The 27,482-nt window shown below is 39.2% G+C and overlaps 2 protein-coding genes across 3 annotated transcripts in view; both read right to left on the bottom strand.

Moving 5' to 3' along the window:
- phlpp2 (PH domain and leucine rich repeat protein phosphatase 2) overlaps window positions 1-2,146 on the bottom strand; it is a 48,386-nt gene extending 46,240 nt beyond the window's left edge. The window contains exon 1 of the mRNA XM_062422669.1: window positions 1,846-2,146. Coding sequence (XP_062278653.1) covers window positions 1,846-2,046 — 201 coding nt within the window. The 5' untranslated portion in view covers window positions 2,047-2,146. The remainder of the gene's footprint in view (window positions 1-1,845) is intronic.
- Window positions 2,147-5,469: 3,323 nt separating this feature from the next.
- Window positions 5,470-27,447, bottom strand: ap1g1 (adaptor related protein complex 1 subunit gamma 1). Of its 2 annotated transcripts, none has more exons than XM_062422649.1 (23): window positions 27,347-27,447; window positions 19,959-20,162; window positions 19,700-19,824; window positions 19,343-19,484; window positions 19,009-19,105; window positions 17,985-18,061; window positions 16,076-16,171; window positions 15,535-15,615; window positions 15,349-15,447; window positions 15,209-15,264; window positions 14,992-15,105; window positions 14,735-14,875; window positions 14,162-14,216; window positions 13,830-13,952; window positions 13,630-13,719; window positions 13,379-13,503; window positions 13,012-13,116; window positions 12,726-12,867; window positions 11,355-11,481; window positions 10,625-10,729; window positions 10,311-10,471; window positions 9,552-9,650; window positions 5,470-9,439 (listed from the first exon to the last, which is right to left on the bottom strand). In XM_062422649.1, exons 2-23 carry the CDS (start codon window positions 20,157-20,159, stop codon window positions 9,338-9,340), a joined length of 2,463 nt encoding a protein of 820 aa, XP_062278633.1. In that variant the 5' UTR covers window positions 20,160-20,162; window positions 27,347-27,447; the 3' UTR covers window positions 5,470-9,337. The 2 variants fall into 2 exon arrangements, with proteins under 2 accessions (XP_062278633.1, XP_062278641.1); XM_062422657.1 differs by having other exon boundaries at window positions 5,470-9,433.
- Window positions 27,448-27,482: the final 35 nt, after the last annotated feature.

The following is a 27,482-nucleotide window of genomic DNA, read 5'->3' as shown; positions in this document are numbered from 1 at the left end:
CCCAGATTATGGCCCTTCTTCTTAATTTACAGCCTGGTGGCCCTTCCGCTGCTGCTGTTGCAGAATGACTGCTGTCAACGACCGGCAATCTGCAACACAACCACTCCTTTGACCCATGTGATCCAGCAGGGGCTCACTGTGAATTTTACAAAGAGCACTTTAGTTCCCAGTCAGTAAATCATGTTCATTGGTATTGCCATCGACTCAGTGTTTAATGAGGTCCTAGAGGGTGAACACCACCTGAAAGCACGTCCTTGTTCAGTCAGACAACATTTTATCACATGAACCACCAGGGAGGCACCAGATCCAGTCAGTCCCTGCAGGAGGTTCAGAGGCTCCTTCAGTCCTTCAGAACACCCATCTGAACCAGATGGGTGTTCCGATGATCTCGGAGAGGTCTGTTGTTGCCAAGTACTGTTTGCATTGGAATTGAGATGGGTCTGGCCCAACCCCTCATTTTTTTCCAGTAGCCCCTTCAGCTTTTCACAATCAATCAGTTGATTAATTTCACAGTTTTTGCCCCAAAGCCAGGGGCAGAAGAACTGCTTCGTAATGGCCATCCTACTTTCTCCCATTCAGGCTCTGATATGGTACTACAGGTGTGTTAACTGGGCTCTGAAAGTCTGATGGGCTGTTTGACTGGTATGGAGCACACAGGAAGTGTTGTGCTTTGTCTAAACAGAGGCTCTTAAGCTGGGTTGTCAATATCATGTCTTCAAGTACACATGGTCAGGGGCCTCCAGGTCCCCCTGGTGAAATATCAGTCAACCAGGAGCGTCTCCACTTCTTGGTCTGCCTTGAAGGGTGTTCCACTAAGTGACATCTGTGCAGAAGCTGCTTGGGCTTCTTCCTGTACTTTGCCCTCTTCTACACAGTGAATGTGGCTGTTGCCCACCCAGTGATGACGTCTGGTCCTTCAGTCTACAACTGAGGCTAGGTCAGTGGAGATTCTTTGTGACCTTGTTGGTATGGGTTCCCTTTCATACTTTACTTACAGACGTAACTAAGATGACCACCAGAGTTCATTGTCACTTGGAGTCTTGATGAGAAGATTCTGTAGGAGATGACTGCTGGGTGCCAGGCTCCCTTATCAGGTTGCTTGTGTCACCCAAATGTGACTTTATTGCAATGTATATCCAGGTATTTCATACCGTCTCTCATACCATCTCTAGCAGTCATCCAAAATTCATAGAACCTTAGTGACATTCGTAACTAATTTTATGTTGTCAGCATTTTTAACAGGAATTTAAAAAAAGGTTTTAAAATAAATATCTGTTGATAAATATAGTATAGAGCTTAATCAAATGAATAAACTAACTGAGTAATGCACACATTAAGTGAATAGCACATCTGTAATTCTGTATGAGTGGTATAAGTATAAGTGCGTGTGTAATGCCTAGTGAGCAGCTACCTCGGGGACTGTATGTCGTTACACATCATGTGTCTTGCCCTAAAATGTCATAGAAAAACTGTTCAGCAGTGAACCTTCATATCAAGCTTAAAACAACCTACGGAGTGTTTATGTGTATGTTTGCGTGTGTTTGTGTGTACTGTGTGTATGTGTGTTGTGGATGTTAATTGGCTCTGGCACATTCCTCACTGGATGGGAATAATCCACAGATCAATCATCAACCTCCTAATATTAATCATCGAATATCACAGGCGTTACATAATATTACAATGATGCGTTTTTTCATTCTCATGCACTTTGCCCTGTTTGAATCACCTACTGCGATGTAAGAAAAACCTTGGCATGTAACACAATATTAAGACATTTTCTGGCACTTTGTCCTGCATGAATCACCTACTGCATCACAAGAAAAACATCCCCACGTTATGACCTGCCTTTAGCACTCGTATCCCCGTTGTAGCATGAGCTCCGGGACCACTGCGGCTGCCGCGACCTGCAGTCTGATTCAGCCCCGCTCGGTGGACCACCGTGTCCGGCTGCCTGTCTATGCAAGCCCCGTTATCTCCTTTCTTGATGCCCGTTTGGGTGTTAGTCGCCACGACCGCTGTATTATTATCCTCGTCCTCCATCGCCATGTATGCTCTCTATTAACAGCGACAAAAACCAAGAAGTGCCGTCCTGGTACGCAACTGGGAAATTCCCACGGAGAGGTAAAAATTCCTCCTGTGTCGGTGCAGCGACGCCATATCCAGACTGAATGTGACTGCTGCCTGTCAGACAGGCCTGCAGGACAGCTGATCAATAAACATTAAATGGGCGGCTTCAAGGTATTTATTATTCATCAGCCACTGAGGCTCATCTTTTGCCACTTGATGCAGTTAAATACGAGAAAATCAAGAAATGTGTGGGTTTTAGGGCGTGTCTGTGTTTTTGTAGGTGAATTTATACTGGTGTAAATGTTTTAATTTTAATATTCCATGATATCAGTGGCTGTAACACATCATTACATTCATTGCCTCCTTTCCATAAATCACCATTTTAAAGGGTTTATCAGCTGTAACTAATGGTAGCATTAAAATAATTTACTTACTTTATGGATAAGCAATTAACTTTTTTGCCAAGTTTTGAAAAATGAATTCCTCCAGCATGAAATTTGACTTGTTTTGATAGTCAACTCCACTGTTTGACCTTCTGGAAAGAGAGGTGAAGCATAACAGCAGACAACTACATTTATTAAGGACTTACCATCATTTGCAGATGACAACCCCCTGACTCTTTATTGATGACTTTATTGGAACAAAAGCATTTCATGGTAGCTATATCAGGAAGTTTGCCTATAAATGATTATTGCAAACTTGGTGGCTTATTAGAAAGTCAAAAACTTGTGGCACTTTATTTATGATTTTATGACCAGATTTTCACAACCTGGCAAAATAAAAGTTATTATTATTAATGGCTGCTTTAGCTGATCTATTAAGCTTAAGCTACTATATGTTTTATTCGCCATCTATAAAGCCTTTTTTTTTTTTTTACATCTTAAATATAGCCTAATGAATAAAGTTTATTGGAATATAATATTTCCCTAATATTTAATGTTGTGGTTTAGAGTTTTGAAAATGTAGCTTATAAATGTAGGCTACTTAAGGTGAAATGTTGGAGCTAAAATTAAACCATATTTTTTGGCAATTTTTTAATTCTTCAGCTCAAATAAACAGAAATATAGATTTATAATGATTCTAATTAGGAATGAAATGTACCTTTGGAGCACATACACACCTGGGTCCATAAAGTAAATTATAATCAGTATGGGTACAAACCAGCCCAAATTATGTTGGGCGATTGCTATTGAGAGTTCATTTTCCTGTTGAGCTCTAAGAGTTAATAGTTTAGGAGGAACATCTACTGAAGACATCCAAAAGAAATGCAGTGGATCTGTAGAGAGTATATCAGGGGAGCATCAAAGGTGGACTAACAACTGATTCAAGCACTAACTGTCCTTGGCCCAAAAAACACAAAATAAACTCAAGTGGTAGGAGTCCGAAGGTGACCCCTGCACATACCTTGTTTTGTAGAGGGGCTCTTTGTCAAAATCTAGCTACCGTTAACATTTCAGTTCATATGCTTATGTTTGTGTATATTTCTAAAATAATTTGTGTGTAAACAAATAATCTCAAACTACAGGGGCTGGGATGGGCTGAATAATGGCACCACAGCTCATTTGCTCCAAGGCCTCCTGGTGGGGAGTTTTTGACTGTCACTGTATGTAATGTGTACTGTAACTGGAAAAGGTCCACAAAGTAGTGAAGTAGTAGTATAAACAATGTAGTATAAATTGAGTGCCAAGGAATTTCAACTACGCACCTGCTCATAATTCACCTTCTTTATGAATCTTCAGCCTTTAAAGAATGGGCCCTTTAACAGCAAATGTCTTGACTTGTCACTGTAGGAAAAACAGTAAGCCAAGACAGTCTAACAGTGAACCACCATGTGAAAGACCAGGACCCTGAAACTCAAGCAGCTAAATGGAATTTAGCCTATGCTTTTCCTCCTGTGACATGACAGGATGACTGTGAAAAAGGTCTATTTTAACTCACTTAATAACTCTTCATAGGGTCCCACTCATCCTCTGTATAGATTACACAATAAAGTGAATAAGGATTGATTGCTAAAGGGGTCTTCTACACTCTAGTGACATTATTGGATGCTGAATAAAAGCAGCTGCCTGGTTGCAAGTTGTTCATTTGTTGTTGTTCATGTTTGAATTTACTCCCTGATGGACTAACATTTCATGATCAATCGATGATAAACTGAAAACAGATTAAAGCATTGGAAGTGACTGTTTTCCTAAACCAAATTTGTGTGATAGTCTTTCACGGAATTGAGCTTTTGGTAGTCAACAGATACAATTTATGTCTGTATCTGTAACTTTGTGATTAATGCAGGAAATTGAAAACCAGCAAGGTCGAGGTACTTCATCACAATGCTGCAAAAACCATATAAAAATCCATGATTGTGAGCATAAATATGTCCTGTTCATTGATTTGCAGCCTTGTTCTCAAAGGTCTATTACTATATTGGTATAAATGGTAAATTGATATTGTCTCAGTGTATGTTGTCACATCTCCTATCATTTTCCAATAGGTCAGACTGTTGCATCACACCTCAAACCAAAAGAAAAAAAAGAAACTACCATAGTTCAACTAGATTTTTATTTGACTTTTTATTCGCTTGATCATTTTCTCCAACCCAAAGACAAGAATACACAGCATGAATTGAAAATATCCCATTTAATAGTTTACAACTTCTCATCTTTAATCATCATTTTATACTTTCAGTCTGATATTCACACTCACCTTGAAGCCATGGAACTGGATTCAGTTCGACATGACAAACATGACTGGAAAAAGTGAACCTCATGCCTCCACCCTCCCCCCAAAAATCAGATACCACATTGTTTTACAGTCAGGACTGGCCTGGGGGAGTTACAAATAAAGTTTGTTTTTAGAAAACAATGGGTGTTTTTTTTCTTTTTTCTTTAATTCAACAGGGAAAGTGAACATGGCGGTAATCCAGAAGCTATTTTTGCCAAGCATTTTCCACACTGAATTCACTTCGACATAGTTAAAAAAAAGAAAAGATAAATCAAATATCCAATTAATCCAAATGACTGATGTGCACTTTCATCAACCTCTTAAAAACATTAACTGTATTGTGAGCACTATCCGAACAAATTCCTATTGTATATGTTAGTACTGACCCATGAAGGTGGTGTGACAGATTTATAATTTGTATTTTGCTTGCATTTCAAAAAAGTCTCAGGTCAAGAGTAGAAATGACATTATTTACACTGGCTTTCACATGCAGCTCAGAAGCTGAAAGTTGAAATTGCAGCCAAAAATCATGTCCTATCTAAATAAAAGACATGTTGCACACCATCACTCTCTCAAGCATTAATATTTTCTCTCTCTATCAGTCTCTCTCTCTCTCTCTCTCTCTCTCTCTCTCTCACACACACACACACACACATACTATCACTTCAAACGCTGATCACACCGCTGTTTCTTTTCTTTCTTTTTAAGTTACAGTGTCCAAAGCACTTATGTTGGGTTCATTTCCATTTTGTACATTTAAAACTGCATGAATTACGGTATCATCGAAAGAACTGATCAAATGTGATTAACAAGGGTACATACTGGTTGAATAAGACATTACAAACAACATCAACGAAAACATTCAGGAATAGATGTATGACACTTCCTTTCCCATCCCGTCAGCCTTCCGCTTTGCACAGCTCCCCCATGTGGTTATTAGCTTGTAGCACACACTCGTCCCAGGTTTGTGTTTGGATTGGTAAAGCAGCACTTGTATGCACGCAAAGTCATATAAGCTATCCATTGCTATCCATCATATCCTGCAATGATTAACTGCCATGTGAAGTTCAATTTTAAAGAGTGAGGGCTCAGATCAGTATGACATGATGAGTTACAGCCCCATCTTTCACTTAGGAACCCCAAACAGAAGAGGACCTGAACCAAACAAGAAAGCCGGAAGGTGTGCCATGCATGGGCAAATAGCATCAGCAATAAGGGCAAAGAAAGTAAGGAGAGGCAGGCAAAAGAATGCCCTGTATTGTTCACACCCAATGAAGGACACAACTGCTCCGATAAAAACATGTATCAGCTCTTATCCTGATACAAATCTATTCTGATTTTTACCAACTGGCCATAATGGGGAAAGTTAACAAGCTTCCTTGATGGAGTATTAGTGTTAGCCTTGTTTTGTTAAGATATGATTCCTCTTAAGCAACAAGATACATGGCAGACAAAAATCAGCAAACACACCAATATCAAGGGGCATCATTTCACAAATTGATTTGTAGGTTGAACAGAATTTAATATAGTCAATAATCAAGAGTGCAGGACACTAAACCACACATAAGGCCAGAGGGAAGGGTTACATCTTGACAATAAACTTGCTCTGCTCGGCGGGGGGGGGGGGGGGGGGGGGGGCATGACACGAGGCGTTTGAGGGGCAAGAAAGCAGGTGAAGCAAGGTGCCACTTCTGCCGCTGTGCAGCGCTGTGCTTAGGTTTCTCAGTAGTAAAGTACATCATTCAGATGTTTTAAGACCGATTCAACCCTTATTTCAACATCTAAAAGGAACCCCAACGAGTAGCCTGCTGACTTACCAACTATCTTTGTAAAAGAAGTAATAGATGACACATCCAATCATGAATGAAGTATGAATAGTAAATCAAATGCAGCTCAATTGCATCCTTTTTAAGATTGTTTTTTTTTGTACATATATGCATACAATTAAACGTCCTAGCTAATCTTTTAAGTCTTCATGTGGGTTTTATTTAATTTGATCAGCTTTTGTTTGTTTTACAACTATATACAATGTACAGGCAGCAGATCATATACTTTTACAATGAGTGGTGATACAGGGAAGTCTTTAAAGACTGATGCTGACTAGATCTATTTAGACAATATACATTGTGAATAATTGGATTTTTTTAGAAAATGGTATCTAAAAAAAGGATGAAAGATAGTACAAGAGACAAAATTGTAAAAGCCCTCAATATGTACAGAAAAAAAGCCAATATAGCATTTGTCAACAACAGAAAAAACATTAAACTGAAATAATCTTCTCCATATACACATATCATAGCTCAAAAATATTTCCAAAGCTAATAGTCACTCTGATTTGGTCACAGAAGTTAGATAGTGAAGCATAGTGAAAAGAAGTATACAGCCTGATTGAACATCTGAGGATCTCAACACAGCATTGCAGGGCTGCTAAGCTTGGTAAGTAATGAGATGTACAAACTAGCATTAGTTTCGTTCATGCAGATGCTCCCCTTGATTGCAATTTGTGACTAAATCAAGCTGTCGATCTACTGCCACTGAAAGTTAACAGAAAGAGAGAATATTGTGAGGTATTAAGGTTACTGTCCCCGACAGCATGGTCAGACTTCTGATTTAGAGAAGGCGAGAGCCGAGAAATCATACCAACAGTCACCACAGAGCAGCCCGTCCCAGTACCTCACCACGTGATCCACACTCACACTTCAATGTTTGTTGACAGGGGGGAAATCTTAATGATACTTCACTTTCGTAGAACATTTATACTCTTTAAAAACACATTAAACCTTGATGCCAGCTTATGGAAAGGTTACACATATTAGCTGCCATAATCTTTGAGATTTGCTTCGTTTTAGGACCTGTTATGAGTAACAAGCATTTCAGGGCATTTTTGTAATAAAGGAAAGTCTGTAACACAACATAGGGAACGAGACAATCAGGATCATGTAGCTATAATTTGTGTTTTTGTCAAAAATAACAAAAGACTTTGCTGTGGACATCCAGGAAAGCCGGTACAAGTTGGTGATTGATTATGAACTCGTTATGAAATACAGAAGTGAAAATTTAAAACTAATCAAAAGAAGTGATATACCATTTCAAATCCATCAGGACCGTTTCTCTCAGATTTAAAACTCGATCAGCACACAAGCAGACTGACAAACGAAGCTCATACAGAACTCAATAGTTCAGGGGATTTTATCTAGCTAAGTCAGAAAGGCACATCACTTTGATATCAGGCATAAATAATTAAGTCAATTTACTGCAGAAATAAAACATACTTTCACAAAAAATAGTGCCAATAAGATGGTCATCTCCACCAAAGAAGATAGCCATGAAAAAAGAAGACTTGAGGGAAGAAACAAACAAAAAAAAGCATTCAGTGCATGTAACTACATTCATAACAAGCTTCATTTACATGTATGTGCATGGTGACTAGGTTCAACCAGGTTAAACAAATCTCAAATGTATCTAGATTGCAAGCTAGACTGTGAAGACACAGATGCAGGAAAGGTTTAAACGCAGATCTCCAACACAAATGCAATCAAGTTGGCTTCAGATAAATTTCAGGCCTGGATTATATCCATCCTAGTGAATCTATGAACATCCTCAAACTACTCAAAGCAATTTACTGTTGAATTTATTATACAGATCAAAAACTAAAGCTACAGATGAGATAATTTTAGGAGAGCTGTGAGGGGAAAAATCTGAGGACATTCTTTGAAACTAGCCACGTGTTATCAAACTGGGCATTGTGGATCTGTTGATGCTTGAATCTTCTTTTTCTTCCCATAGAAACATAGGATACATAGGCCTACTACCAGAGCCAGAAAATCCCCTGTGAACTTGAGTCAAGATGTGATTGTGATCCTTGCAATGCTCAAACATGCTTTAAGCAAATTAATGTAATTCAAAATGAATACAACTCTGACAAGTCATATCACTCATGATGTGGAGGGTCACAAATAGGTATTCTAGGAGAAGTTTATGAATGCACTAAATAGACCTTTCAAAGCTTTTTCTGCTGCCATCACAGGACTGAACGCCCAGGCCTTCATATAAAAATGTAATGCAAAGCCAATCATAAATATCAACTGAGCAAAGTGTGTTAGTTTAATTAGAAATTAAAATAAAACTATAGTTTACCGCAGTGCTCATAGTGGGCAACACTTTTTTTCTCTACAGTGACTTAAGAGGTGGAGTGTGCCACAGTGACTGCTGTGCGTATGTGCTTCTGTGGGCGGTGATGGTGCTGGGCGGAGGGTGTGTGGAAAAATAGTAGAACTAAGAAAAGAGATCATGAAACCAATTAAGAACGAAAAGACAAAGTTCATTGATTGATATGTTTTCCCAATTATTCTGGTGATGTCAATAGTCAGTAGGGTCTTCTTAACATCTGTATTTTCTCCTGTGTTAGATGCTCTGCTGTTTCCCATGCAACTCGAGGGCAGCGGTCTGCAGTGACGTCACAGGGGGATCCGTTGGAAGAAAGGAGGGAGGCGAAAGAAAAATCGTTTTCATAGTTCCATTGGTGGGGCTTTTTAAGAGCAACAGAAGCAGCTCATCACTGCCAGGACTGAGGGGGGAAGTTATTGACCTCAGCCAGGTCTTGCACAGGTGAGCCTTTGAGGGTGTACGTCAGCTTGATCCTCATTCGTAGCTGTTGCTGAAATGTTGTGAGGATTATTAGGTTTATAAAAGAGTAAGTGATTTAAGTCTGCACAGGGCAAACTTTGAGCAAAAAAGGTGATCAAACAATTTGTGGTGGACAAACTCACCTTCTGTGGGTTGAGGACTCTGATTACCTGTGTGACCGTTCCCTGGTTGAGTGCTGGGACAACATTACTGCTAGGGGAGAGGAGCTGCAGCTGGAATGTCTAATAAACAGATAAAAAAGACACTCCATTAGATGAAAAATGTAAATGATAAATGGAGAAACGGGGTCATTACAGAAGTATAAAAATAGGGATGCTTTCATCGATTGGGTGCAAACTAAAACTGATGAATGTTCAAACAACTCAGTTGCACTTTTAGACAAATGTATATAATGAATGTCATTCAAACATGATTTTTGTTGCTTGATCAATCAGGGCAATTGAGTCTCTACAACACTCAAATCTATGACTCATATATATATTCTTGTCTAGTCAAACATTGACTCAAGGTGGCGCCATTGACAAAGGTGGGACTTGCAAAGCAACCAGGTGAAATAATATATTTATATTTTTGTCTTATTTAAGCTAATGTATTCAAATAAGATCATAAACAGTACAGTCTGGCTGACATATTTGTAGTGTTTTCAAGCTACAGATCCAAAATGTACATCTCACACATATGATGGCATTCTAGATTAAATGTTCAGTGTACAGTGCTAGCTGTTACCATTATTAGATAATGATAGGAAGAAAATCATTTTTAAGATGTGCAAAATTTAGCCCACTCATTACACAGCTAACTCAACCAGTAATGAAAACCATTATCCACTGAGTGTTTTGGGATTGGTCACTAACAGCTGGTGCTAGATTGTACTTTCTTACCTTTGGTACTGCAGCCTGAAAAACAAAGTCTGTCATATCTGCCTCTGTTGAGTTGGAAGCATGGATGGTGATGACTGCAACGTTTGGATTGGGGTTAGCTCTCTCAAATGTGAAGTCGATTTTCAGACCGTTCTTGTTGTATGCCGTCATAGGAGGAATACCTATGCGGAGATATCAGGGCACAAGATTTAGACATAGGATAACTACCATTTCATGGAATGCCTCTTGGTAACAACCAAGTACTTTAAGACATAAGGATGATACCACAAACTACATTTGGGAGTGGATGGTCAACAGGAACAACACCCTCTCACCTGCAGATGCAATGTCATTAAACAAGGGCTGTGAGGAGAGGCCATCCAGGAGGAAAGAGGGTTGGGAAGTGGGCACAGAGGGAGCAGGAGCAGGGGCTGGACCGCCTGGGAAGGGGAAAGCAACACACCAGGGTTTAGGAGGACACAGACACAGCATTATAAAATATTGTAAATGGCTTCCATATGTGTCCTTGTCCATATGTGTGTTATGACAGACAAGTTGATTTGTCATTTATGGCGAGCTTGGGTTGATACTGCAGCATTCCTGACAAACTGCTACCAACTTAGCACATCTTGTCTTTGTCAGCAAAACCATGTTCCAAACCTTGTATCATTCTATGGGATAAACATGATAGTAAATACTTTCACCTTATTAAAAGTGGTTGCTACAATGTTGATACTGGAGATTCAACAGGATGAACAAAATGGAGTACCTTTACAAGATTCTACTGTAACATTAAACTATTGCTACAATTGATTAAAATACAGTTTCTGGTGCAACTGGCAAGAGGACACTACCAATATCTACCAAATGAAAGTAATGGTAACACATGATTACTTTTCTTCTTTTTTTTAACATAAAAGCAGGCAGTGTGAGCACTATTTTACTGCTGAACAGGAGCAGACACAGATTGGACAACACATTCTCATTATGGTGGCAAAGGCAGATTCATATCAGGTCCTTGCTTTGCTCTAGAGGGAGTTATGAGCTTCATACAAAACATCCTACCGCTTAGTGAGAGGTCACCCAGCAGATCCAGCAGCTCTCCTCCAGCTGAGGCTGGCTTGGTGGGCATTGTGGTCTGGATTACTGGTACCACATCATTACCACCCAGCAGGTCTAATAAACAATTGGCCTAGAGGACAAGGACAACACAAAAACGATAAAAATCTATATGTACACCAGATTAAAATAGCAATAATACTATATTTAAAAAATTCAGCCACCTCCCTTTAAAATCATTACAATATGTCTATGGGTTCCATCTTGCGGTCGGCGCACAGCGGTATGGCGGGCGCGATGCATGTGTATTTGTTAGTTTCAGACGACACAGTTGTTATTTTTGTCGCCCTGCACCCGCGTTGTCTAAATAACAAATGCACTTGCACCGGTGTGTGCGCCCATAGGCGTTTTGGTCTCAAAATTGGGTGTGGTCAGGTGCATTGGTGGCGTGTTGCTATTTTGAGGCAGAGGAAAGCAACTGCGCCACTGACAAAAAAACCCCGGTCTGAAGTCACTGGCACATATTTCACTGTTATTTTAAGGGGCGCATAATCAAGATTTTAATAGGCGGGTACACAATGAATGTACACTCTGCCTGTTACACACACAGGGACAGGCAGCAGGACACAAACATACAAACAAATAGAAATAAAAGTATTACATCAACATATTAAAAAATATGTCATATTGGTTAGTCATAATATTTATCAGATTTAATTAATTGTAAAAATAACAGATTCAATGAGAATGAATGTGGGTGATTCTTACAGTGTGTTATCCACAGCTGTTTATACTGTAGGACTGATAAATGTGCAGCCTCTGAAATGCTGCACAGAGCACAGTGCCATTACGCACAGCCGCTCACTGTTTATTAAATCAGCTGATGACACCAGGCTGCTACAGTATAACCACACACACCTACACTCATTAGACTGGTCAGTTATAACTTTATTTTCAGCAAAAGTAACTCAGGTTTTATTCTTGAAACGCATTGTTTGGCAAATGCGCCGTTATGATAGCAATCCACCAAAGTGACAGCGCTCCTGGCTTTTAAAAGGGAATGGAAGATGACCCTCTGATTGTTTTACTGCGTGTTACGCCCAAAACACACTTATGAATAATGAGGGGACTTAAGTCCAACCCTTTTGGACCATGCGCCTGGCGCATTGACCATTTTTACGCCGTTAAAATAGCAAAAGTGGATTTGGACACACCCCATAGGCACTTGCGCCACACGCTATACATTGTTAAAATAGGGCCCTATATCATCCAAGACAACATAATTCGGCGTCGGAGAGGGTGGTTAAGTAGTTAATGAATTCAAAGACTGTATGTCCTTTAATTCCTTCTTAATTAAATCATTAAAACTGCCCTCACCTGATTGGCTGGCTGGGTGACAGGGGGTGGATGTTTGGGTTCCACAACAGAGGGTTCTGTCTCTCCATTGGTCTGCACAATCTCTGTGGGACCATTGGTGGCGGTTTTCTCCATAATAGGCATTCGCTCCAGGAGAGCTGGCCTAAAGTGGGGGAACAAGCAAAGGATAAAGAGGGGCACACAAGACAGGCCAAACTCAAACACTGAAGCATTTTTTCTGCTTTACTCACTGGTACAATGTAGTCGTGATGGATGTGATGGCAAATTCTGGAAGATGTTGACTCACCTCATGTGGTCGTATTTCTTGAAAAGCGCATTGTACTCCACAGCTCTCTGCTGCAGCTCCACATCGATGCTGCTGCCATATATCGAAACCACCTTCTTGATTCGGCTAAAACAAAGGAAAAGAAGAATTTATGTTTAATGATCATCATCTTGGCATGCACATGTTTGCAAAGCTTAAACAAACTGGAGGAGGAAGAACATGTAAAGTTGTCTGAATTAAATACAACCAGGACACAAATGCTGTCAGAAAATAAATGGTGTCAGCATAGTCTTTCAGACGATGGATCACTCATTTTATCATCACACAGCATCTCTTATAATGTTTTAAACAAAGTTTAAAATCCTGGGTGTAAAAGGCCATTACTCACTTAACGCTGCTGAAGCGAGTAGACAGCTTCATGATGGCAGTCAGAGAGTAACCCCGAGTTACAGGGGCGGACAGATTGGACACCAGAAGGCCTTCCAGCACATCCAGAACTTCATCTTCAGTCACCTTAATTCAGAAAGAATGAATGAAAGGCACATCAACCTCTGATGACCAGGCATTTCCTTCAAGTTTGAGATTTGTGCACTGCATGGCTTTCACTATTGTGTGTGCTTGGGTTTCTTCCAGGTGTACCTGGATGGGCTCCTCCTCCTCACACTGTCCAGATACAAGCAGGTCTCCATACTCTCCTATGCACCAGGACGCCACCTGGACCAGAGGTTGCTACGGAACACAGAGAAACACAAATCATTCAATACAAGTACATTCAATAATGAAATCTATGTCGTCATGATTCAGAGATGTAATCATGACCAAACTGGAACTGCTCTGACCTGTGAGATGTCATCCAGCAGGGCTTTGTAAAGTCTCTGTACTGTGTAGGCATGCATCTCCACACTGTTGGTGATGAGCTGGATGAGGTTGGGAACAGAATCGTCTCGCACATAACTCCCTGCCTGTAAGGATGAGCACAGATGTCAGTGAGTAGGTTAACAGTAAAACTAACTAGTTGGCTGGAAAAGTCTGTTACCAGAATTGATGAGTTTATCATTTATAACACACCAGGAAGTACTTCTGCTATTATCATGGTCTCTGAGACCTCTGAGAATAAAAACAACCAATAATCAGAAATTAGAGGCACTGGAGTGTTTTGTAATATACATACTGTTGTCAGGACTCTCATGACGGTGTCTATATGCCATCTTTTCGAAGGAGCATACCTGTAACAGATTATATATTGATGTTACTGATTGAGGACTGGAGGAGGAAGAACATGTAAAGTTGTCTGAATTCAATACAACCAGGACACAAATGCTGTCAGAAAATAAATGGTGTCATAATGGTGTCTTTCAGACGATGGATCACTCATTTTATCATCACACAGCATCTCTTATAATGTTAGCCATCCTGGCTTGATTGGATGAATTTCAGTCTCTTGTATACTGTATTCTTTAACACAAATTGATTTTCTTCCCTCTTCAGACATTACTGACATTCAGTCTACACATATCTTACCTAAGTTATACTCAATTACATTCATTCTAACAAGCTCTATCAACCTTTATTTTTCTGTTCTTTTTCTGAAGCACATCAAAAGAAAATGAAAAGGAGAAGGTTGGTTTTATACTCTTGACCATAATAAGGTTATGATGTGAAGGACCACAGGATCAAAACTGACAATCGAGTACAGCTGAGTACAGTTGTAATATGTAGGAAAGTCTGTGTGTCAGTGTCATACTTCTCTGCAGCTAGGAAGACTCCAGATGCGCAGTCTGCTTTAAATTCCGGGTCACAGGAGTCCAGGAAGTAGAGCAGCTCTTTCATCATTCCTCTAATGTTGTTGCCGTTCACCAGGGCGAAGCTTAGCTCCATTGCACGTCTACACAGCAATCAGAAGCAGATAAACAACTGAAAGAACCAGACTATATAAAAGGAAACTTATATTCAAATTGAATGCAATGTATGCAAAAAGCACTATAAATCCCTGTCTCTCACCTCTTGATGGACACATCCAGGTCTTTTAAACAGTCCACAATGGTGCTCCGATGCCTCTGCACTGCATTGTGGTCTGTCTGTACTGTCTTTAGTAGAGATGTCAATGCCACATATCTGGAATGGTTTAATATGGTGAGTTTAATAAAAACATTAATGAGTACATTTTTAATCTGCCAAAAGTGTTTGAGATCTTTAGAACTGTAAATTATTAAATGACCTTATATTTTTGTCATTGTTAAGGAGGAAGCGACCTAGTATGTTGATGGCCAAGACCTATAACAGAAAATGCATTTAGGATGGAAAAAAACCCAACAACATCACTCTTACAATGTATTTCTTTAAAATTAATTCGCTCACCCTCAGTCCACTCTCAGACTTGATGTCCATTATAGTCAGTACAGTCTCGTACAGGATTGCATTGCCTACGTTTTTACTTGTCTCTGTGTTTGTTGCAACCTGCAAGTACGAATGCCACACATTAGCCAAAATACCACTCAATCTAAAAGTCTCTGGGTGAAGTTAGTATTAATGCTTAATTCCAACCTGTGCAAGAATGTCATTCATCGCTTCACTGGAGTCATCATCACTCTTTCCTAAAATTCGCAGTAGTCTCAATATCCGCACCTAATAAATAGAAAGAAACAGTCCTGTAAATCTACATAATAAATGTGATGTGCTTAATTGATACCTGCAGGTGAATTCTGGTATCAACTGTCATTCATTTTCCACAGCAACAACAAAGTCTGCTCTAGCTGTAGGTGCGCCTTTCCGTGTTTCATTCGTTTGTAATCCCAGCCTCTAAATCCCTGCTCAATTAAAATTTTGCAACAACTACAGTACCAGTTAAAGGTTTAAACACACCTTCCCATTCCCTTGAATGAGAAAACATGTCCAGACTTTTGACTGATACTGTATATTCAGCACAGCACTTTTACATATCTCCTGTTCCCCATGCCATTTCTGTTAAAGTGAAACTGATGCCTATATTTTAAGTTCTGGTAACAGTTGTCGAACAGCATAATCATCATGCCAAATGAAAATCCACAGTTACAGGGCACTTTATATAAGCGAGGGGGAGATTCACCTGCAGGAACGGGTCGCTTATGCCTGACACATCATGCTCAGGAGAGTATCCAGACATGATTAGGTTCTTCAGGATTCTCACCAACTGTGGAACCAGCTACAAAAAGACCAACAATAAAAGACAAGAAAAAAGAGGTGTCACAATATTTTGAGTTGATCCGTCAAACATTCTTTTTCTTACATATTTCATTCACTTTTAAATCTCATCATTTCTCATTTATATTGGTAGCCAGCCAGTCAAATTCATGACGAGAGTAAAATGATAAGGATTAACACATTATTATTCAGGTAGAGTAATATGGTTAAAACTTAGGTGATTGAATTATCTTTTTTTTTTTTTTACAAAAATATTTGATTACAAACATTTGGCTTTGAGAGAATTATAGAATCGTCATACACACTTTGGTGAACAAATGGCAAAATAATCAGATGTCCATTCAAGACTAGAGTTTGATTCAATTCTAGAAGTTAATTCATTTATACAACAATTTACAATTTATCATTTCAATCTCCCAATCTCTCCCTTTCTTCTAAAACAGTTAAGAGTTTTGGGAAACAGTTTGCCGTCTTTCCAGAGTTAAAAGGGAAAATTGGCACAATTTTAATTTCTTGCAGTCAGTATGGATATAGGTCTGGGAAGTTCAGGCTACCTTCGCACAAAGACTAGCAGCAGAGAAAACTGATAGCAAAGTTCTTGGAAACTCTCAGGATGTATTAGTGACCAGCATGCTGACTTACAAGATACGACATGTAAAAAAAAAAAAAAAAAGAACAGCTTTGGAGTTGTTAGAAGGTGTATTTTTTCACTTTTGTTTCTGTTTCCTTCCTGCTCTTTCTGGCAAGACTAAACTCATTCCAGACCTATCATTTTACAGAACGCACAGTAGGGATCAAATTGATATAAATCTTGTCTTCTAACTGTGGGTATGACGACAAACAACTAACCCACAATGCCAGAGTGTTCCTCGAAGAAACAAAAAGAAATATAAACCTTTGATCTTCTCTTTGTCTTAACGTGACATCGTAGCATTATTTTTGCCAAATGGGTCTTTTAACTTTTGTTGAAGATGGAAAACCACATCTCCACAGACAGTTACTGACATAGAAAATAAGCTACCCTCTAACAATGACACATAAACAGTGGGAATCATCTGTTCCTGGTGACAACACCTGTGGCAATCATGTGAAAATATACCCACCCGACTGCATGTAAATAAACCGTGATCAAATGAGTTAGGTAAATAATGATATTCAAAAGGAATCGTGAGAAATGAGTCTGACAAATGGAGCAAAACCATTTTTGCAATATTCAAAACACTGACATAGTAATGATCACCATACAAGTTAAATAAATTAAAATTATATATTTAAAAAACAAAACAACATGACGTTACTTGACACAAATTTGGTTACATCTGAGGTGACTGTGAGGAGTGATTACTATTTACAGCATGCACCAGCTATGATATCAGAATGTACTCTTACCTTCTCATTCTAACACAATGCAGGAATTGTAACAAAGACAAATGACAGAAAAAATATGAGGTAGATGTTAGGGAGGGGAAACTGGAAATCATTCACTTTCAGAAAGCTCAAAATAATGTTTAGATCATGAACATGATGGGTGGTGCCTCTGGCACACTTTTGTTACACCTAGAGGAGGAGAGGTACAGCAGCAGGTGAAATACAAGAGAAACAGACAGCGGTAGGAGATAAAAGACAGACATTCTTTGAATGTACAGCAAACTTGTAGCACAATCCAAATCCAAGCCTCATAAAGTTTAATGTGTTTGTCTAGCTTAGCTGTACCAAAAGGAAATGTGTGCGCAAAGGGAGAATGAAATGTGACATGAGCTCAAGACAAATGCAAATTTCTTCAAAAGGTCCTTGAGGTAAGAGTGTGTTTTTACCTTTCTGAAGTGGGCCAGCATGTCAGGACTTCTTTCACACATCTCAGTGAGGAGGACAACTGATGTATGGAGAACGCCTGAGGGAACAGACCAGGTGAGGGTTATTTGTTTTGAAGTAATAGATTGACAGATGTTTGTGTACTTTGTTACAGGGCATTCAGACACCTAAACCAGTGCTGTGTTAATAAAAAAAAAAAAGAGCAACAATGTAAAGTTGTCTGAATTCAATACAACCAGGACACAAATGCTGTCAGAAAATAAATGGTGTCAGCATAGTCTTTCAGACGATGGATCACTCATTTTATCATCACACAGCATGAAAAGAAAAAAAAAAAAAAGAAGAGGGTTAGTGTAAGATAAGATAAGAAAACATGCAAGGGACAATTGTTGGTGAGCGCTATTTCTTAAGGTGCAGATGATTCAGTGAAATACAATTCAGGAGAGCCAGTCTGATTAATAAATCCATGAGTTTGAAGGCATACCATGGCCAAAACACTGTACAGCGGTTTATAACCACCAGAGAGGATTTTACAACTCTGTATCAACCATTGTGAGGCAAACAGTCGTAGTAGTTACCTATCACATTATTAAGTATTCTGACAGGAATATGAGCTTGCATCCATTTGACTTGTCAACACAGTGCATTTGATATTGTATTGTTTTTTGGTAAAAGATAAAACTCAAGATTTTTTACTATCAATTTGCATCTTCAAGTTTGCATATTTATGGATCTTATTGCCATTCTCCATACACAGTATAGATTATTCAGTGCCAAACTATCAAAATCAAATGTTTGCCTGTGACATTTCTTTTAGGGGGGGACACACACGCCACAGAGTTTATGACAGCCTCATTAATTCAACTCTCCTCTGCAGAGGACACCACTTAGAGGACACGAGCTGCCCAGCTGTTCTGAGCAAAGCACACTGAGTGGAAGGATATAGGACAAAGTCTGCATTTGTTTAGGACAAGCACCCTTCCTCACAAGCCAGAAACTGCATCCTGATAAACCGTTTACACTCACCATGGTTCTTCTCGCTCAGCAGGTTTTTTGTGGCTGGAAGGAACATTTCCATAAGTTCTGGGACCTTCCTGATGACATGAACTGCACACAACGCCGCCTGTCAACAAATATTTAGATATGATACACACAGTGAACAAACGGTCCAATGTTTAACACAGTTCTTCACTTTAGGATGCATTTCATTCAACCAAAAACATTTGTTCTTTCAAATATTCTTAGAATTTATTTGATTGTTTAAATTTAAAAGGTTAATTATAACAATAGCTGTTCAACTGGAACAATTGTCATATAAATATCATAAGGTTTATATAAACGTTGCAACAATAACACTTACTTTTTTCCTCAAGTAGGAGTTGGATGTTTTGAGCAGCTTCTCTACCTCTCCAGCCAGGTCACGGCACATTTCTGAGGAACCCATGCAGCCCAAAGTGCACAATGCCAGCCCCTGGACGTACTGTGTGCTGTGATTCAAGTCACTGTGGTGGGACAATACAGATGAGTTAGCCACAGAAAAACAAGTATACAAACAAGACAGAACTTTATATGTAACAATACATATGGGAATGAGAAACAGTTATAGTATGAAGAGGAAACTTTTAGTAAGGAGCATTGATGAGAAAAGTTAATGCAAAATAAGATTTTACAACAGAATATCAAATATATACAGTGAGGCTCTGTCCCCCCGACTTACTTCTTAATGCAATTTGTCATTAGTAGGTGGACGTCCTGCCTCTCGTCCAACAGCAGCATAGCTCCCAAATAACCTATTCGTTTATCAGTGAATTTCTGGGACGCAATCAACTTCAGGCACTCCAGCTGCAAAACAAGTCATCATGTTAAAAAGCTGTCTGAGGGTATGAGATTTGTACTAATAACATTATTGGGAATCTGAAAAGCCTCTGTTCATTTTGCCGTCACAATCATCCTCTAACAGCCCGCACACAACTTACCTGCCCAAAATGTGCTGGGTAGCCCAACATGTGCATATAAAGTAGCTTTGCCACATTTCTGCAACGGTATGTATTGTCTTCCTCTCTGAAGGACGAGCGGATAGCAGCACACTCTTTCTGGATCATCTCACGCTCCTCTGCCTGGGTCCGTGCTGTCCGGATAGTCCGGATCAGCTCCCGCAGTCTAATCGGAGCTGGCATTCTCTGGAAAACAAAAAAATACAAACAGGTTGGTACTAGACCACCCTAAAACAGATGTGTAGTGTACACTTGTAATGAAATTACAGTTGAGGGAAGAAATAAAAAGCTCTTCACGCTACAGCATCTTACATAACATATACACATAACCTTCACATATGTCAGCCTGTAAACACAACCTCTGATCTCCAGCCTTAACCCAGTTTCTCCCATTAACCTGGTTTCATGTGTGCATGTAAACATACTGAAATCATCCAGAAAGAAAGACTGCACTCAGGCTATGTGGAGGTAAACAGACTATTGAATGTTTGACTGAAAGAGGCTGCTGCAAATAGATGACTATAACATTTGCATTTCTTTAAGAGTATTAGAAGTGCAGAGGGAAAGGAGAATGGCAGGTGAAATTTCATTCCCTTGTGGAGAAGCGTCTGAGCACACAAGCTTTAAGCCACAGGAAGAGGTTTAAATATTTATAAGGAGTGCATGCTTAGTTGTGAGCATAAATTCTCCTGTGTTTATATGCGCCAACACCCAAAATATTACCATTTACCAAAAAACCCCAAACAGAGCCAACCGTTATTGTGTTTGTCTCTTCAAAATAGGCAAGACAGGCGAGGTGATTCACAGAATTTAAGATGAACAAACTCTTCTATAAAATGAAAATGATCGGTTAAGAAGCCAAACTAGTTTTGACAAACCACAGCTATAATTAAGATCTCATGAAAAGTAGGAGGCGATATAGCACACTTTATGGGGAAGAACAAGATAGTCACAGTTGTATGATGAAAATGTAATGTGAATGTAGATTCTGGCATGTGGCTGTTTCACTTCAATACTGACCACACATATCTACACAATCCATCATCCCACTTTCACTTCTAAAAACAAACTGCAAAGTTATTAATGATGGCTCCTCTACTAAGAAAGAGGTAAATTCTGTCTTTTATCTAGTAGCATGTAGTACATAATTTAGCTGCTAAAGCAACAGAAAGTATGGTAATTACTTGCAGAGCAAATCCATTTTCTCCATCTAACTACCTAGTGCTAAAGTGGATGTTTGGGAGACAGAATTACAGTGCATTTGGACAGAGCAGAAACCTTAAAAAAAAAAAATTGTCTGATGTGAAAAACTAGTAGATGACATTGTCCTGATACACAACGAATCTCATGAATAATGTAATTCTTCTTAATGTGAGACTGCATTGATGAGTACTTTATAAAAGCTTGTCTACAAAGGCAGCTGCTGGCTGGTTTCAGAAAGACAGTTAGAAGTCACACTTTATCCTAAAGGCCCTTTCACAAATGGAACCAGTAGCACTGCTCGGTTTTGTTATCCAAGCAAGGTAGAGGATTTAGGTTATCACACTACACGGTAGATTATGCATTTTTCCTAGACAATAATTACAACACAGAAGATGTGCTGTGAATTTTGACACAAGCTGCCTGAGTAATGGATTTTTAAATGTATTTTAATAGATGAGTGGGATGGATTGATCCCATCTGGCTATATTTCTGTCATAAACAAGCTTTATTAGGTTTTTGCTCTTTTCCACTATGGTTTTCTATGGCAGTAACTAAGGTGAGACTATATGTATGCATCCCCAGACACAGCATCGTCTCGTGACTCTGTTAAGCTGTCATGCCTCAAGAAATGTAGTAAGCATTTGACTTATCCAGTAATGTTGCTACTATTTTTCACTACAGCCCTGCATTAAGACTTATGGAAATCTTACAAGATCCTGAGCTGGATTATTGCCAGAGTGCCTTACATGGAAAACCAACTCCAGATCCACTCCAACTCTGAAAATTGCCTGAGCATTCATAGATTAAAGAGACTGGTGCTGAATGAGCTTTAAATTAACATAAACGTTAACTCTCTCTTGGGCATAACTGACCTATGGATGTAATATCTTTTATCTAAATGGCTTCAGAGGAAAAACTCCCTTTCTTTTATCATTGACTATTGCTGACAAGATCAAATGAAATTCTTTGAAACTATGCCAGTCTGCTGAGGGAAATAAGGATCTAGACACAGAGGGAATGAAGACAACCTTTGTTGCATAAGGTGTTGATTTGTAGAGAATATAAGAATTGACTGTAACTAAAGTGGAATAGGAAGGGTGGTCAGTCAAGGCGTCACTTTAATAAAGCAAAAGATCTACTGTCCGTCTTAACACCATTTATATTACCTGAGCTGAATGGACCTAGTGTTGAGCAGATAATTACTGGCAGCAACTTGGTTTGGTACAGTACAGCATTGTGAAATGGTGCTCCCTCACCTGGGCATTATACCTTAAAGCTGTGCTTATAATCAAATATGCAGAGTACACATTAAAATAAGGTAAATTCAGCCTCTACTGAGAGCTGATTTAATTACATTTCCTCATTCTTACAGAACAGCAGAACGTTCTTACAGTCAAAGAAAACTTGATTTTTTACTCTTCATTACTGTTACTACTGGTACTATGGGTGTAACGGTTTGTGCATTCATCCCAAACCATTGCAGTACAGATATTATGAAATATACGAAAAATACCCCATAGACCACCACTGCAAAAGAGCGGTCTGTAAAACTTTTGACATGACCCCTCAAACTGCAAACAAGGTCAATTAAGACTCTTCTTATTATTAATATTTGATCCATGGCGGTTTTGTATTCGTAAGACCTTCCTCATGCCAAGAAAAGCAATTTAAATATCCATGACATCATCACAATGTAAAGTGTATGGTCCAAGTGGGAGCTCGTGGGTGGGGCGTATTCAGTGGGCAGCACAACACAGAAGCTGGTAAAAAAAATTTAGGGGAACGTATCAGCCCAGCAATTCTTATTGCAGTTTGATATCTAGCCCTTATCATACAGCCATGGTTTATGCTAGCCATCTTAGCCGAGGTAGTCCGGTTAACCTGTAGTGTCACTGCAGTCCGTTATCTCCGTAGTGAAACAATACTGTGTCTCCCCATCCCCCTCCCCTATGTGACTGTCATCCCCGCTCTATGACGGTCGGCTATTCATTCCACCTTTGAGTGAAGATAACGATGAAAACGTGATTTTTGATGGTGTCAGGCGGCATTTCGTAAGAACCAGTTCTGAGAGATAAAAATGCAGTTAAAAAGTATGACAGTAAAAGTACTGGTTTGGTCAGTGTCAGTAATTTTTTTTATTTTATTTAACCAGGAAGTCCCTTGAGATTGAAATCTCTCTTCTGAGTCAGACCTGGCCAAGACAGCATACCAGTTACAGTTTAAGCTTAAATAAAACACAACAGAGACCAAACACAATCAAACACACAAGACATGGACTTTTAGCGTGGCTTTAAACTCATATAATATATAAATAGTATATGACATCATTAGATTATTAATATTGAAGCATCTGTGAACAAGCAGCATGTTACTGTTGTACCTGCTGGAGGTGGAGCTAGTTTCAACTACTACTAGACAGTTAGATACATAAAACATAAAACTGCTGTCGGCAGCTGTACTGACTCCTAGCAGGAAACTAAAAGGGTTTTTTTTCTCCACTGTAGCACAACTCAACTGTTTCAGTAATAGTTTTGGCCAATGGTCCACTGTTGGATGTTTACATTTTTCAATAAAAAAGAGCAAAACCGAAGGAAATACTGAACTGTGAATTCTGCGTGCTGCTACGCCCCTCACTATTACCAATATTTTCACTGCTAAACCTAGTTGGGCAGCAACAGTCAATGTGAACTCTCCAAGGTTAGCTTTACTGAGCATTACTAGAAAAAGGAAAAAGGGAAAGTTTTGCTCTGTAGTCAAAGTTAAGAGTTTTCCACTGATGTAGAATTGCGGGTTTCATGATGCACCTTCAAATATCTCCAAACCCCTAAAAATGTGACTGTGGGTCATTTGGAAAAAATCATGTAATCTGACACAACTAAGCGAGCATCATCCAACCATCACTAACATGAATGAGGAATCACGCAAAAACAAATTCCCTCCCTCAAAAGATATTTTGATACAAAATGATGAGCTAGACTGATGTTTTGATTAAGATTATGTAATATTTAATATCATTGACACACCTTTTCAATATGGGAGTACTTTACATGTATTCTTAAATGTTCATAACAAGCTTTTCATCTCATGAGATTTGGACTGGCAACCTAGATTAGCTTTCAGAGCCTGACAACCAGCAACAAGCAAAAAACTCGCCACACCTCCCTTTTACCACAGGGAGCAGTCAACCTGTCGAGACTGAGACATCATACTGGAAGCATAAAGAGATAAAACACAGATCTAAATGGTTTTACATTAGATGATTGAAAGTAGAAATGTGAAATTCACTGCTACCTTCTTTTCTGGGGAAAGGCTGCACAGCTAAATTAGACATAAAGATTGTTATACAGCTCCCAGATGACAAATATACAGAGTCACCACTGGGGAGAAGCATTTTCCCTACTCAATTTGCCAGGATGTTGTAACCTGCACTTTGTCTCTTTATTTTCTGTCTGCGCAGCTAAGCACTCACAGGTTATAAATGAAATACTGTCCAAGCAGAACACCCTTTCCTTCTTGTATCACAGACTCTAAGAGATCAGCTTTGCATTGCTACAAATAAGTGACAGTATCACCAAATTACACTACAAGGAAGTGCAAATACGCAAGAGTACAAATAAAACAAAATCACTGTTGTTAGATAGTTCATGTTTTACATTTATATCCTGCTTGGCTGCCTCCTACGGACACAGTCAAATGTTGAATTCCGTATTTTAGTAGACAACATGAAACTTATTTGACATTCAAAATATTATGACCAGTGTCTCATATATATATATATATATATATATATATATATATATATATATATATATATATATATATATATATACACACACACAATTTTAAATAGAGTTGCCTGCACTTTTACAGTTTAACAGATCTTTGAATTCACAATGTCTTCTTTTCACACGTCTATGTTGGGCTGCAGACTACTACTACAGATTGAAGTGTCTGTCAGACTGTTACGTTCATGTGCAAATGTTAGTCAGCTTGTGAAAACAACACGGTTTGCAGCCATTCCACCTCCCACAAAGGTCCGTTACTACATATAAATCTCAATCTGTGGGACACTATAAATGCATATGAAATTACTTGAAATGTTTACTTTATTACATGTTCAAAGTGTAGCGGTCAACAGAGTCTGCAAAGAGCCAATACAGAGCTAAATTCTAACTAACTGGCAATGATCTTAATTAATAGCCGAGCCAGCTAAACAGATGTCAAACCAACAATTGAAGTTGCCTTCAAGGAGGTCCAATGATGAACTGAGTGTTTGTAGACAAGTGTTAATACCTTATCCCAAGCAATCTTCAACTTTTCTTTGCTCCTAGGCCACAGTTGTTGCTTCCAATGCGTTGTGTAGGTTAACTTAGTCAAATAGTTATTTATTTTACTTTGCTAGGATGCAAACCAGCCAGCAGGCAAAGCTCGCAGGGCAACCAATCCTAATTTTGTAACAGGCAAGGCTCGTTACTACAGTACTTTCTCTGCCCCTGACTTTCGTGACCCAGCTGCTACTGTGAGGTAGTAATGAATAAATAAAAAATTTAGGAGCCACTGTGCCAGAAAGATGTGTTACCAAGACAGTGGCGATGCTCTCTACATACTACTAAGCGAATTGTCTATATAGAGTGCAACAATCTATAATAATGCAGAGAATTAAACCACAGATATTCCATATCATTGAGGTATCTTGCTACTCTTCTGATAGCTCGGTTTACGTGAGAACAGGTTTATTGTTTTTGCTGTGCTTCAGACAAACCCTGGAGGGGTTTCAGTTTACAATGTATGGGAGACTGAGCTGTAGACACAGTGGAGTGGGTTGCTATACTGTGTGATTAATAACAACTCACCCTACTTAAAAATAAAGCTCTACTTCATGCTTAAGTAAGCCATAAAGTAAGTCACTGCTTCACTGCCAGCAAGAAGCTAAAGGTTGAGTGGTTTCATTAAGGTCATTGCTGTCTTGTTTAAAGCTTAACATCATGCAATCTTGAAGTTATCAAACTGCATTATTTCATAACAGAGGGAACCTTGACAGTGGGAAGTGCACACACCCAACGTGGGATTAAGAAATGGCAGTTCTTTAATTTTACACATGTACCTGCAGCTACAAAAAAGGAATCTGAAAAAGGTTTATACGGGAGTCACCCATACTGTACGTCACACTTATTTGCCACTTCCTACTTCTGACTTCTTTAACATTAACCCACAATTTGTTATCTGATGACCGCTTTTGCCCACATAGCGCACTATTATGTCAATAATAATATAATGTCAATTCCTTTTAATTTCACGCTGTCAACACCACATAATTAACTTCAGCAACTGGAACAAAAAAAAGTCCACGTCCTTAACACTAACACACTGAGCTAGCTATCGTTAGCTCCCTTGGTTATCCAAATATAACCTTAATTTGCAACTGAAATATACACAACCTGTCACATGTGAGGAAAGTCTGACATCATTACTAAACTTGGAGCCAAACGTCAAATGTCTAATGTTACTTACTAAGGCGAATTTCACCTAGCAAAAGTCAGCTAACAGCGAGCTAACACTACTACACACTAGTATTTGCATAGAAAGGGCAACATATTAAGATGCCAACACAGCAGCAGCTGGCTGATATTATATTTCATTAAATGAGTGGTTTATATAAACAGCATTAGAGAAGGATACTGTCGAACTGAAACGAGAGGCCATTACAGGCTCGGGCATGACACCTGAACCTGCTCGCCGATTGATCAGGACATGATGCAGTTTAGGCCTTCTTAAAGCATTTGGATTATCAAGCTAGCAAGTCCTCTGTAGCTCGTATGTTTCCCTGTTAACGCTGCCTAATCCTAATACTATCATCACTACAAGGTGAATGTTAGATAGACGAAAACACGAATGTAGCTTTGAGTTTTAAGGTGTCACGATGATAACGAGTTAGAGGACAATACATAGCTACTGAGCTTCACATCCCTAGCCCAGCAGGTAGCTAGCCATATATGAAGCTATGCTACCTTAGCTGCTGACAGGCACAACCCCGGTGCTGAGGGCTGCGACTTCCTACCACAGTGACACTTGTCAACGCAGATACAACACAAACCACTGACGATTATTCAAACGTCACGCCATTTTCATTTATCTCTGCCGACATAGTATTCTTAGGATATACTTACTAGCCGTAATGATGCCAGAAAATGACTGGAATCGTCTCTATTAGCAATGGAGGGAGGAACACACTAGACATGCAAAATGGTGGCTACTCCAGCCTCAGCACTACCGCAGGCGGAGGGTTACACTGACATGTCCCAC

Source organism: Scomber scombrus, chromosome 1 (genome assembly GCF_963691925.1).
Source record: "Scomber scombrus chromosome 1, fScoSco1.1, whole genome shotgun sequence".
In the NCBI taxonomy this organism is placed as follows: domain Eukaryota; kingdom Metazoa; phylum Chordata; class Actinopteri; order Scombriformes; family Scombridae; genus Scomber; species Scomber scombrus.
Note: the sequence above shows the minus strand (reverse complement) of the source record. Positions and strands in the feature narration are given on the sequence as shown.

Coding starts and splice junctions, on each gene's coding strand:
- ap1g1 (XM_062422649.1), bottom strand. CDS start 20,159: ATGCCAGCTCCGATTAGACTGCGGGAGCTGATCCGGACTATCCGGACA. Junction 14,217..14,734: donor GTCTTCCTAGCTGCAGAGAA/GTATGACACTGA, acceptor AATCTGTTACAG/GTATGCTCCTTCGAAAAGAT. Junction 10,472..10,624: donor TAATGACATTGCATCTGCAG/GTGAGAGGGTGT, acceptor ATCTCCGCATAG/GTATTCCTCCTATGACGGCA.